At 41.0% G+C, this 13237-nt stretch overlaps 2 protein-coding genes across 2 annotated transcripts in view; one reads left to right on the top strand and one right to left on the bottom strand.

The window, feature by feature from the left end:
- Positions 1-13237, bottom strand: part of nt5dc1 (5'-nucleotidase domain containing 1) — a 611704-nt gene that overhangs the window by 485243 nt on the left and 113224 nt on the right. The gene's annotated exons all lie outside the window — the stretch shown is intronic.
- Positions 1-13237, top strand: part of LOC140733774 (uncharacterized) — a 42572-nt gene that overhangs the window by 22676 nt on the left and 6659 nt on the right. The window contains exons 5-9 of the mRNA XM_073057529.1: positions 683-757; positions 3227-3301; positions 3937-4011; positions 7337-7411; positions 8771-8845. Coding sequence (XP_072913630.1) covers positions 683-757; positions 3227-3301; positions 3937-4011; positions 7337-7411; positions 8771-8845 — 375 coding nt within the window. The remainder of the gene's footprint in view (positions 1-682; positions 758-3226; positions 3302-3936; positions 4012-7336; positions 7412-8770; positions 8846-13237) is intronic.

The following is a 13237-nucleotide window of genomic DNA, read 5'->3' as shown; positions in this document are numbered from 1 at the left end:
TCCAAATTTGAGGAAGGACATTCTGGCTATTGAGGGAATGCAGCGTAGGTTCACGAGGTTAACTCCCGGGATGGCAGGACTGTCATATGTTGAAAGATTGGAGTGACTGAGCTTGTATACACTTGAATTTAGAAGGATGAGAGGGGATCTGATTGAAACATATAAGATTATTAAGGCATTGGACACGCTAGAGGCAGGGAACATGTTCCCAGTGTTGGGGGAGTCCAGAACCAGAGGCCACAGTTTAAGAATAAGGGGTAGGCCATTTAGAACGGAGTTGAGGAAAAACTTTTTCACCCAGAGAGTTGTGGATCTGTGGAATGCCCTGCCTCAGAAGGCAGTGGAGGCCAATTCTCTGAATGCTTTCAAGAAAGAGTTAGATAGAGCTCTTAAAGATAGCGGAGTTAAGGGATATGGAGAGAAGGCAGGAACGGGGTACTCATTGTGGATGATCAGCCATGATCACAGTGAATGGCGGTGCTGACTCGAAGGGCTGAATGGCCTACTCCTGCATTTATTGCCTATTGTCTATTGAAGTCCATTAATCAAACTGGATAGATGCATATGATACAATGACAAATAGTTATATCTGAGGTTTCATGATATTACACTGGGCCATTTATAGTATCAAACCACATTGGAGACTTACAAAAGGTTGTACTAACTATATTTATCAAAACAGGTCGGCAGGTGAAGGGTCAGTATTCAAGGAGATCCTCTGAAGAAAATAGGCAGAATGGTCACTCCAATTCTGGCAGTAAGTATCACATTATTTTGTCAGTTACAACATAATTATCCTTTATGAGACTCTTGACATTAGATATTTGCCAGGCATTCACTGTGAAAGTGAGGTAAAATTGTGTGAATTGAATGCGAACTTAAAGACTGTAGGGTAGCCTAGTTATAATGGTATTCTACAAGTAACCATATATGTTGCAAGTTCATACCCAACCATGAGAAGTTTCAAAACTGAACTGGTATTGTCATCAATTAATTTAGACTGTTTAGAGAAACCAATACCTCACTCAGTGCCCTCAGGAAAGGTCATTTGCATCCTCCTTCTCAGTCCAGCAATGCTAGTGATTCCAATAATCTCTGAAATAGCTGTGGACACTATGCAGTTATAAACAACAGCATGAGAATAAAACCTGATGAACTTAAAGGTATCTGTTCCATGGAACACAAGAAATTCCACCCCAGTCAAACTATCAAGAACAGGTCTATATATTCACAATAGGAGAGCCACTTGCAGATTCGTGCATTATAAAAATCTTTCCAATTAAAGTCTGTATCTCAGATTTTATACTGTAAAAAATTATTGAGCACATAGCTGTTAGAACATAGAAATCTACAGCACTTTACAGGCCCTTCGGCCCACAATGTTGTGCCAACCACGTAACCTACTCTAGAAACTGCCTAGAATTTCCCTACTGCATAGCTCTCTATTTTTCTAAGTTCCATGTACCTATCTAAGGGTCTCTTAAAAGACCCAGTTGTATCTGCCTCCACTGGCTGTGCATTCACATTGGCTGTGTGAAAAACTTACCCCTGACATCTCCTCTGTACTTACTTCCAAGCACCTCATGTTAGCCATTTCAGCCGTGAGAAAAGGTCTCTGGCTATCCACATGACCTATGCTTCTCATCATCTTATATACCTCTATCAAGTTACCTCTCATCCTCCGTCACTCCAAGGAGAAAAGGTCAAGTTCGCTCAACCTATTCTCATAAGGCACGTTCTCCAATCCAGGCAACATCCTTGTAAATCTCCGCTGCACACTCTCTATAGTATCCACATCCTTCCTATAGTGAGGTGACCAGAACTGAGCACAGTACTCCAAGTAGAAGTATGGTCTTATTTAGCTTTAACATTACCTCATGGCTCTTGAACTCAATTCCACGGATGATTAAGTTCATCACACCATACACCTTAACAATAGTCAACCTGCACAGCAGTTTTGAGTGCCCTATGGACACGGACCCCAAGATCTTGCTGATCCTCTACACACTACCAAGAGCCTTACCATTAATATTATATTCTGTCTTCAAAATTGACCTGCCGAAATGAGCTGCTTCACACTTATCTGGGCTGAACTCCATCTGCCACCTCTCAGCCCAGTTCAGCATCCTATCAACGTCCCACTGTAACCTCTGACAACCCTCCAGACTATCCACAACACCCCAAACTTTTGTGTCATCAGCAAACTTACTAACCCATCCTTCTACTTCCTCATATCATTTATAAAAATCACAAAGAGGGGTCTCAGAACAGATCCCTGCAGAGCACCTCAAGGGAAGTTAGATAATTAGCAAAAAGGTTGACAAATGCTCAAACCTAAAGAGAAATGCACGAATTGTCAATTTATTTCACTTTCAGGTCACCAGGTGAAGGGCCAGTATTCAAGGAGATCCTCTGAAGGAAATAGACAAAATGGTCATTCCAATTCTGGCAGCAAGTAGCATGTTATAGAACACTTTTCATGATGAGAGAGTCTAGGACAAGAGGGCACAGCCTCAGGATAGAGAGGTGGCCATTTAAAACAGAAATGCAGAGAAATTTCTTTAGCCAGAGGGTGGTGAATTTATGAAGTATATTACCACAGGCAGCTGTGGAGGCCAAGTCATGGGTGAATTTAAGGCAGAGCTTGATAGGTTCTTGATTGGACGCAGCATCAAAGGTTGTGGGGAGAAGGCCGGGGAGTGGGGCTGAAGAGAGGAAAAAAGGCTCAGCCATGATTGAATGATGGAGCAGACTCGATGAGCCAAATGGCATAATTCTGCTCCTATATTTTATGGTTTCTATGTCAGTTTGGACATGATTATCCTTTACAGAAGTCTTCATGTTGGATGTTCAGCACCAGTACAAACAAATATTCACTGTACAAATGAGATAAATTTGTGTTAAATCAGAGTGAACTTTGACCTCAGAGTAGCCTAGTGGTAACTACCAAAAGAAGTTGCAAAACTGAATAGGATTTCCAGCAATTAATTAGGACAAATATGAGAACCAATACATCAATTCCTTCAAGAAAACAGCAGCCTTCCTATGGATCCCAGGTTGGGAACTCCTGCTCTAGTGGTTCTTTGTAAGAACAATTCCTACTTATACTATTTTTTTACCTGTATATACCTGAGCAAATAATTGTTGGCAAAATTACCGGTAGTTAATTAATGAAAAACTAACAAGTATTCAATCCAAAAGAGAAATTCACCAATTACACTTTCAGGTCACCAAGTGAAGGGCCAATTTTCAAGGAGATCCTCTGAAGAAAACAGGCAGAATCATCACTCCAATTCTGGCAGTAAGTAACATGTTATTATGTCAGCTAAGTCAAGACTGTTCCTTACAAGAGTCCACATATTGGATGTTCCGTGTCAGCACAAATATTTACTGCGTAAATGAGGTAAATTTTTGTGAAATGAATGTGAATGCAGAGTAGCCTAGTAGGTTAAAGTACTATACCCATATGTTGCAAATTCAGGCCCCACCATGAGAAATTTCAAAACTGAACTGGGATTTTCATCAATTCATTTGGACTGTTACAAGAAAATATCTCGGCCCCATCAGGAAAGAAAGCTTATATCTTCCTTCTCAGAACAGCAATATTAGTGATTCCAAATTATCTTTGAAATAGCTGAGGAGACCATCCAGTTATAAGTCACTGAGAGGAATAAAACCTAAAGACTCAATGAAAATGTATCAACACAATGAAAACACAAAGCAATTCCATCCCAGTCAAACTGTCAAGAACTGCGGTGTACTATCTAATCACAATTATAGAGTTGCCTACAGATTTGTACATTAAGAGCCCTTTCTAAAATAAGTTTGTCAAACCAAATACTAACATTTTCTGCTGTAAATTACATTGAGCAAGTGGTTACTGGTGAAAAAAAACAAGGGGAAAGTTCACCAACTGTCAACTTATTACGCATTCAGGTCACCAGGTTAAGGGTCATTATTCAAGGAGATCCTCTGAAGAAGACACTCAGAATAGTCACTTCGATTCTGGAAGTAAGTAACACTTCAAATTAATCAGGATAATTTGACAGTTAGGATATGAATATCCTTTACAGGAGTGTACACATTGAATATTTAGCACCAGTCGACACAAGTGAGGTAACTATGTTAAATTAACGTGAACTTAAAGACTGCAGAATAATCCAGTGGCAATGGTACTACATAAGCAAAAGACAATATGCAAATTCAAACCCTACCACAAATAGTTGAAAACCTAAATTGTAATTCTCCTCAATTAATTTAGACTAATGAGAAACCAAAAACAGTTCCTTCAGGGAAGACAGCTAATCCTCCTTCCGAGTCTGGCACTGTCAGAGATACACATTACAGTATCTCCAATAAGTAACTATATATTTATAACTCATTGTGCAGTAATGACACCTAACGATCTTAAGGGTATCTGCTCTACGAAAATGCAAAATCAGTCCCATCCCAGATAAAATGAAAAGAATTGGGTTACCGTTCAGAAAGGACAGGGAGGGAGGCAAAAGAGGTGGGGAACTGTTGATCAGGGATTGTGTCAGGGCTGCAGAAAAGGAGGAAGTGATAGAGGGGTTGTCTCTGGAGTCTCTGTGGGTGGAGGTTAGGAACAGGAAGGGGTCAATAACTTTACTGGGTGTTTTTTATAGGCCACCCAATAGTAACAGGGACATCGAGGAGCAGATAGGGAGACAGATTCTGGAAAGCTGTAATAATAACAGGGTTGTCGTGGTGGGAGATTTTAATTTCCCAAATATTGATTGGCATCTCCCTAGAGTGAGGGGTTTAGATGGGGTGGAGTTTGTTAGGTGTGTTCAGGAAGGTTTCTTGATACAATATGCAGATAAGCCTACAAGAGGAGAGGCTGTACTTGATTTGGTATTGGGAAGTGAACCTGGTCAGGTGTCAGGTCTCTCAGTGGGAGAGCATTTTGGAGATAGTGATCGTAATTCTATCTCCTTTACAATAGCATTGGAGAGGGATAGGAACAGACAAGTAAGGGAAAGGTTTAATTGGAATAAAGGGAAATATGAGGCAATCAGGCAGGAATTTGGAAGCATAATTTGGAAACAGATGTTCTCAGGGAAACATACAGAAATGTGGCAAATGTTCGGGAGATATTTGTGTGCGGTTTTACATAGGTACATTCCGATAAGACAGGGAAAGGATGGTAGGGTACAGGAATCGTGGTGTACAAAGGCTGTTGTAAATCTAGTCAAGAAAAAAGAAGTGCTTATGAAAGGTTCAAAAAACTAGGTAATGATAGAGATCTAGATTATAAAGCCAGCAGGAAGGAACTTGAGAATGAAATTAAAGAGAGCCAAAAGGGGCCATGAGAAGGCCCTGGCGGACAGGATTAAGGAAAATCCCAAGGCATTCTACAAGTATGTGAAGAGCAAGAGGATAACACGTGAGTGAATAGGACAAATCAAGTGTGACAGTGGAAAAGAGTGTATGGAACCGGAAGAGATAACAGAGGTACTTAATGAACACTTCCCTCAGTATTCACTATGGAAAAGGATCTTGGCGATTGTCGGGATGACTTGCAGCAGACTGAAAAGCTTGAGCATGTAGATATTAAGGAAGAGGTTGTGCTGGAGCTTCTGCAAAGCATCAGGTTCATTAAGTCACCAAGACCAGAAGGGAGGTACCTCAGGCTACAGTGGGAAGCGACGGAGGAGGTTGCTGAGCCTCTAGTGATGATCTTTGCATTATCAATAAGGACAGGAGAGGTTCCGGAGGATTGGTGGGTTGTGGATGTTGTTCCCTTATTCAAGAAAGGGAGTAGGGATAGCCCAAGAAATTATAGGCCAGTGATTCTTACTTCAATGGTTGGTAAGTTGATGGAGAAGATCCTGAGAGGCAGGATTTATGAACATTTGGAGAGGTATAATATGATTAAGAATAGTCAGCATGGCTTTATCAAAGGTAGGTCGTACCTTATGAGGCTGATAAAAATTTTTGAGGATGTGACTAAATACATTGATGAAGGTAGAGCCATAGATGTAGTGTATATAGATTTCAGCAAGGCAGTTGATAAAGTACCCCTGCAAGGCTTATTGAGCAAGTAAGGAGGCATGGGATCCAAGTGGACATTGCTTTGTGGATCCAGAACTGGCTTGCCCACAGAAGGCAAAGAGTGGTTGTAGATGGGTCATATTCTGCATGGAGGTCGGTGATCAGTGGTGTGCCTCAGGGATCTGTTCTGGGACTCCTACTCTTCGTGATTTTTATAAATGACCTGGATGAGGAAGTGGAGGGATGGGTTTGTAAATTCACTGATGACACATAGGTTCGGGGTGCTGTGAATAATGTGGAGGGCTGTCAAAGGTTACAATGGGACATTGACAGGATGCAAAACAGGGCTGAGAAGTGGCAGATGGAGTTAAACCCAGGTAAGTGTGACATATTTGATAGGTCAAATATGATGGCAGAATAGTATTAATGGTATGACTCTTGGCAGTGTGGAGGATCAAAGGGATCTTGGGGCTACGCAGGTTGACTCGGTGGTTAAGAAGGCATACGGTGCATTGGCCTTCATCAACCGTGAGATTGAGTTTAAGGGCCGAGAGGTAATGTTGTAGCTATATTGGACCCTGGTCAGACCCCACTTGGAGTACTGTGCTCAGTTCTGGTCACCTCACTACAGGAAGGACGTGGAAACCATAGAAAGGGTGCAGAGGAGATTTGGCCGGATTGGGGAGCATGGCTTATGAGAATAGGTTGAGTGAACTCGGCCTTTCCTCCTTGGAGCAACAGAGGATGAGAGGTGTCCTGATAGAAGTGTACAAGATAATGAGAGGCATTGATTGTGTGGATAGTCAGTGGCTTTTCCCCAGGGCTGAAATGGCTAGCATGAAAGGGCACAGTTTTAAGATGCTTGGGAATAGGTACAGAGGAGATGTCAGGGGTAAGTTTTTTTAAGCAGAGAGTGGCGAGTGCGTGGAATGTGCTGCCGGCAGCGGCAGTGGAGGCTGATACGATAGGGTCTTTTAATGTCCTGGATAATGTCCTGGATGGCTACATGGAGCTTAGAAAAATAGAGGAATATGGATAAGCCTAGGTAATTCTAAGGTAAGGACATTTGGCAAAGCTTTGTGGGCCGAAAGGCCTGTATTGTGCCATAGGTTTTCTGTGTTTCTATGTTCACAGCAGAACTACCTACAGATTTGAACATTAAAAGCCACTCTATCCAATGGAAGCTTGTCAGAATAAATACTAACATTATCTGCTATAAAATTCATTCAGCATATAGTTATTGGTGATAAAAAGGTAAAAAATGAACAAATGCTCAAACCAAAAGATAAGTTCACCAATTGTCAATTTATTACACATTAAGGTCACCAGACTAAGGGCCAGTATTCAAGGAGATCTACCGAAGAAGACACCAACAGTAGTCACTTTGATTCTGGAAGTAAGTAACATGTTGATTTAGTCAGTTCAGATATGATTATGCTTTAAAAGAATCTACATATTGGATGTTTAGCACTAGCTGAAACAAGTATTTACTGTGTAAGTGAGGTAACTTTGTGCTAAATTAAAGTGAATTTAAAGACGGCATAAAAATGCAGTGGCAATGACACTACATGAGTAACCCACCCTACCATGAATAGTTGTAAAATCAAACTGGGATTCTCCTCAATTAGTGTGGACTTATGACACAAACCTATATCCCGTTCCTTCAGTGAAGACAGGCTGGAACCTTCTTACCAGTGATTCAAATTATCTCCAAAATGGTTGAGGTGATTATATGTCATTGTGCAGGAATAAAACCCAATGATCTTAAGGGTATCTGCTCCATATAAAAATCAATCCCATCTCTGTCAAACTGACAAAAACTGGCTATCTGTTCACAACAGAACTGCCTACAGATTTGTATATTAAAACCCACTCTTGCCAATGGAAAGCAACACACACAAAATGCTGTAGGAACTCAGCAGGTCAGGCATCATCTATGGAAATGAATAAACAGTTGATATTTTGGGCCAGGACCCTTCTTCAGAACTGAGAAGGAAAGGGGAAGATGCCAGTATTAATGGAAGTTTGTCAAAACAATTACTACTGAGTTTAAGAGCCGAGAGGTAATGTTGCAGCTATATAGGACCCTGATAAAGACCCCACTTGGAGTACTGTGCTCAGTTCTGGTCGCCTCTCTACAGGAATGATGTGGAAAGGGTGCAGAGGAGATCTGCAAGGATGTTGCCTGGATTGGGGAACATGCCTTATGAGAATAGGTTGAGTAAACTCGGCCTTTTCTCCTTGGAGCGATGGAGGATGAGAGGTGACCTGATAGAGGTGTACAAGATAATGAGAAGCATTGATCATGTGGATAGTCAGAGACTTTTTTCCAGGGCTGAAATGGCTAGCACGAGAGGGCATAGTTTTAAGGTGCTTGGAAGTAGGTACCGAGGAGATGTCAGGGGTAAGTTTTTTTACGCAGAGAATGGTGAATGCGTGGAATGGGCTGCCGGCGGAATTTATAAGGTCTTTTAAGAGACTTCTGGATGGATATATGGAGCTTAAAAAAATAGAGGGCTATGGGTAAGCCTAGGTAGTTCTAAGGTAAGGAGATGTTTGGCACAGCTTTGTGGGCCGAAGGGCCTGTATTGTGCTGTAGGTTTTCTATATTTCTATGTTTCTACTTATACTAACATTTTTCACTTACAATCCATTGAGCAAATAGTTTTATTGGTAAAATGAACAAATAGGTGAATAAATAATGCTCAAATTTAATGAGGGAAATTCACCAGTTTTCGATGTATTACACTTTCAGGTCACCAGGTCAAGGGTCAGTATTCAAGGAGATCCTCTGAAGAACACACCCAGAATGGTCATTTCAGTTCTGGGAGTAAGTAACAAAATTTGGCAAATTGGTTTATAATTGTCATATATAACAGCAAGGTACAGAGAAAAAAAACTGTCTTACAGGTAGTTCACAGTAAAAACAATAATAGAATGCACATAAACTGGTACTATTACAGAGAAAATGCAGTGCAGTAAACAATTCCATCTTTCCATATAGTGGGTGTAACGTCAACCTGAAAACACAAGTCGTTGAGAGGCTAAGTGAGGGAGTATTGCATTGTACGGCACATTTCCAGCGAACTGAATTCCAACTCAAAAAAGTACATTTAATCCTTTATTACATGATGATGACATCGACTCAGGCCTGAGAGGCAAGTGTCGAGTACTTTCATGCCTTATAAGGCACAGAACGAAAGACTGTGAGGTACGCCACTCCTCACAAGACATTTCGCAGTATTTTATTTATTTTACGAGGTCGAGTTGTGAGCTCAACTGGATTCGAACCCATGAACCTCCGTTCCGGAGTCCAGCACTGATGTCACTACGCCACCAGCCGGCCAATTTGATGGTAATTACAAACCATCAATAAAATCATTTGATTCTTCCCATAAATCCAGTGAAACAAAACGAGTGAGATGAGTGTAATTGGATCAAATTCAAACAAAGATGAGCAGTCAAAAACAAACATAATTGGATCAAATTCAAACAAATACAAGAGTGGTTAACAAAAAAAATGTGCTCCCCACTCATCCCCTCTCTGTGCCACTATGAAGGTAAACAGGTGACTATATTCATTTATCTCTAACACCACCTAAACCCAGGTAACAAATTACCTTAACCTAGAATGAGGATGTGCAACACAAATACAATACAGACTGACAATAAATAGATACAAGGCTCCTATAATGGGACAGCATCTGTCTTCTAGCCTGGTGGTATAAGCTTTCAGTTTTTTTTTCTGCCCAATGAGAGTGGGGTGAGGGGGAGGGATGGAGAGAATATTGGATGGAGGAGTGGGTGGGGTCATTGATTATGCTGGCTACAAGGAGACCCTGAAAGGGAGACTGGTTTCTGCTATGTACTAAGCCATGTCCACAACATATTGCAGTTTTTCATGGTCACAGGCAGAGCAGATGCCAGACCAAGCCAGGATGCATCCAGATAGGAAGCTTTCTATGGTGCATTGACAAAAAATTGGTAAGAGTCAAAGGGACATGCTCAATTTCTTAAGCCTACTGAGGAACCTGAGGTGCTTCTGAGCTTTCTTGGCAATAGTGTTTGTGTGGACAACAACAATGTTCATTCTTAGGAACTTGAAGCTCTCAACCTCGACACCACTGATGTAAATAGGAGAGTGTACACTGCACTGCCACAAACTTCCTGAAGTCAATGACCCAACTCTTTTGTTGTGCTGACATTGTAGGAAAGGTTGTTGTCAAACCGCTTTATTTCAGTTTCAGTCTCATAAATCACTAACAAGAGAAAATCTGAGCAACACACACAAAATGCTGGAGGAACTCAGCAGACCAGGCAGCATCTATATAAAGAAGTACAGTCGACATTTCGGGCTGAAACCCTTCGGCAGGACTGGAGGAAAAAATGCTGAGGAGTAAATTTGAAAGGTGTGGAGAGAGGAGAGAGAAACATCAGGCAATAGGTGAAACTCACTTCCCCCGGTGCTCCCCCCCCCCCCCCTTTCTCCTTTCTTCTGTAGCCTTCTGTCTCTTTCACCAATCAACTTCCTAGCTCTTTGCTTCATCCCTCCCGCTTCTAATTTCACCTATCGCCTGGCGTTTCTCTCTCCCCTGCCTCCACCTTTCAAATCTACTCTGCAGTTCTTTTTCTCCAGTCCTGCCAAAGGATCGTGGCCCGAAACATCGACCGTACTTTTTTCCAGAGATGCTGCCAGCCTGCTGAGTTCCTCCAGCATTTTGTGTTTGTTATTCTCATAAATGTTAGTTTTATCAAATGCTGCATGGTTTTGGATTAGTACCAGAGCAAACAAGAATTTACCATTCAAGAATAGTATACATGTATGCGATGATTAAGGTAAGTGCTGCATAACAGCCCAGTGTCATAGCACAATGCTCGTTTGCAAACCCTATTGTAGCAAAGCAGAATTCAATTCAAATTATTGTAAGAACTATCAGGGAAGGAAACTGCCATCTTTACTCCATTAAATACAAACCAATTCAGATTGGCACTAGGTGATTAACCTAAAATAACCAAATAGGCCAGTAATTTATAGATATTGCAAGATAAGGTGGTCATATTACTGGAATGGTAACCAGAAAAGTGAACCACTGATCTGGAGATATGACTGCAAACCCACCAAACCAACTGGATAGCTCAAATAAAGACCAGTCTATCACATGTTCATCACTTCCTTCCACCCAATCTGTCTTCATGGTGTGTTGCTTCAGGAAGACTATAATCATCAAGGATTCCTGCCATTCTGGCTATTCCCTTTTCTCTCCTCTACTTCCTGGCAAAAGATACAGGAGGTTGAAAGATCAGACATCCACACTTAAAGAACACCTTCTTCGCCACTGCTGTCAGACTCCCAAACCCATCAACTCTGTCACACTCCTTTCCTGGTGTTGCTGCCACATTCTCATTCACTTTACTCTACCTCTCTTGGTAGTTCTGCTATTGACACTTCTGGTACCTTTGTATTGCATTACTTTTGTAGTCCATCAGATTGCCTGAGGAACTCTGAATCATTTTGCTGTTCTGTGCTCTTATTGTACTTACTGTTGTATTTAATTACCATGTAAACTGTTTACTGTGAGCATCATGCAAGCAATGATTTTCATTACACTCTGGTTTATATTATAATACACTATTCTAGTCAAATCTAAAAATAAAATTTGACACAAAGGTCCATATCAGAAACAATGATCATAAAACTTCACACCACATTAAAAACCAATCTGATTTATCTATACGTTTTGTGGAAGGAGAACTACATACATAGTTAGACTAACACATGATACTAACATTACTAATGCAATTGAATCTTAACTATCTTCTAAATTCAGAAGCAATCAGGGACCAAGGAGATGGTGGTGGACTTTAGGAGATCTAGGCCTCATATGGAGCCAGTGATCATTAATGGAGAATGTGTGGAGCAGGTTAAGACCTACAAGTATCTGGGAGTACAGTTAGACGAGAAGCTAGACTGGACTGCCAACACAGATGCCTTGTGCAGGAAGGCACAGAGTCGACTGTACTTCCTTAGAAGGTTGGCGTCATTCAATGTCTGTAGTGAGATGCTGAAGATGTTCTATAGGTCAGTTGTGGAGAGCGCCCTCTTCTTTGTGGTGGCGTGTTGGGGAGGAAGCATTAAGAAGAGGGACGCCTCACGTCTTAATAAGCTGGTAAGGAAGGCGGGCTCTGTCGTGGGCAAAGTACTGGAGAGTTTAACATCGGTAGCTGAGCGAAGGGCGCTGAGTAGGCTACGGTCAATTATGGAAAACTCTGAACATCCTCTACATAGCACCATCCAGAGACAGAGAAGCAGTTTCAGCGACAGGTTACTATCGATGCAATGCTCCTCAGACAGGATGAAGAGGTCAATACTCCCCAATGCCATTAGGCTTTACAATTCAACCGCCAGGACTTAAGAACTTTTTAAAAGCTATTATTAATGCTTTTTGAGATAGTGATTTAGATGCATATCATATTTTTTACTGAGTTAAGTATTGTATGTTATTAGTTTTGCTACAACAAGTGTATGGGACATTGGAAAAAAGGTTGAATTTCCCCATGGGGATGAATAAACTATCTATCTATCTATCTATCTGGGATTATCAATAATTGCCAGAATTGCAGCAATATCCGCATTCCATGAACAAATAAAATAAATGTCTTCAGTGTGCACCCATTTTTGCATTAGTAAAAATTATATAACCCCAGTGGACTTGGTAAATCCTAGACATGTTGGTAGAACAGCCTGTCAGAGAGGCACTTGAAAATTTGAAATTTACCACCTATAATAGATTAAAGGCAATTAATTCAAAGTTCAGTTCAAATTTCAAAGGAAATTCGTTATCAAAGTACATAAATGTCACTAATACAACCCTGAGATTCATTATCTTGCAGGCATTCTCAATAAATCCAATAACCATAATAGAATCAATGAAAGACTGAATTTACAAAGCGGACAGTGTGCAAAAGACAGCAAGCTGCAAATATGAAAAGAAGAAAGGAAAAAAGAAAGAATGAATGAATAAATAAATAAACAGACAGTAAATACCCAGAACATGAGATGAAGAGTTCTTGAAAGTGAGTCCATAGGTTTTGGGAATAGTTCAATGATGGGGCAAGTGAGGTTGAGTGAAGCATCCCCTCGTGTTTAGGTCCAATTGCTTGAAGGATAATAACTGTTCCTGAACTTGTTGATGTGATTCCTGAGGCTCCTATACCTTCTTCC

Source organism: Hemitrygon akajei, chromosome 9 (assembly GCF_048418815.1).
Source record: "Hemitrygon akajei chromosome 9, sHemAka1.3, whole genome shotgun sequence".
Classification (NCBI taxonomy): domain Eukaryota; kingdom Metazoa; phylum Chordata; class Chondrichthyes; order Myliobatiformes; family Dasyatidae; genus Hemitrygon; species Hemitrygon akajei.
This window is presented reverse-complemented; position numbering and strand designations above follow the sequence as displayed.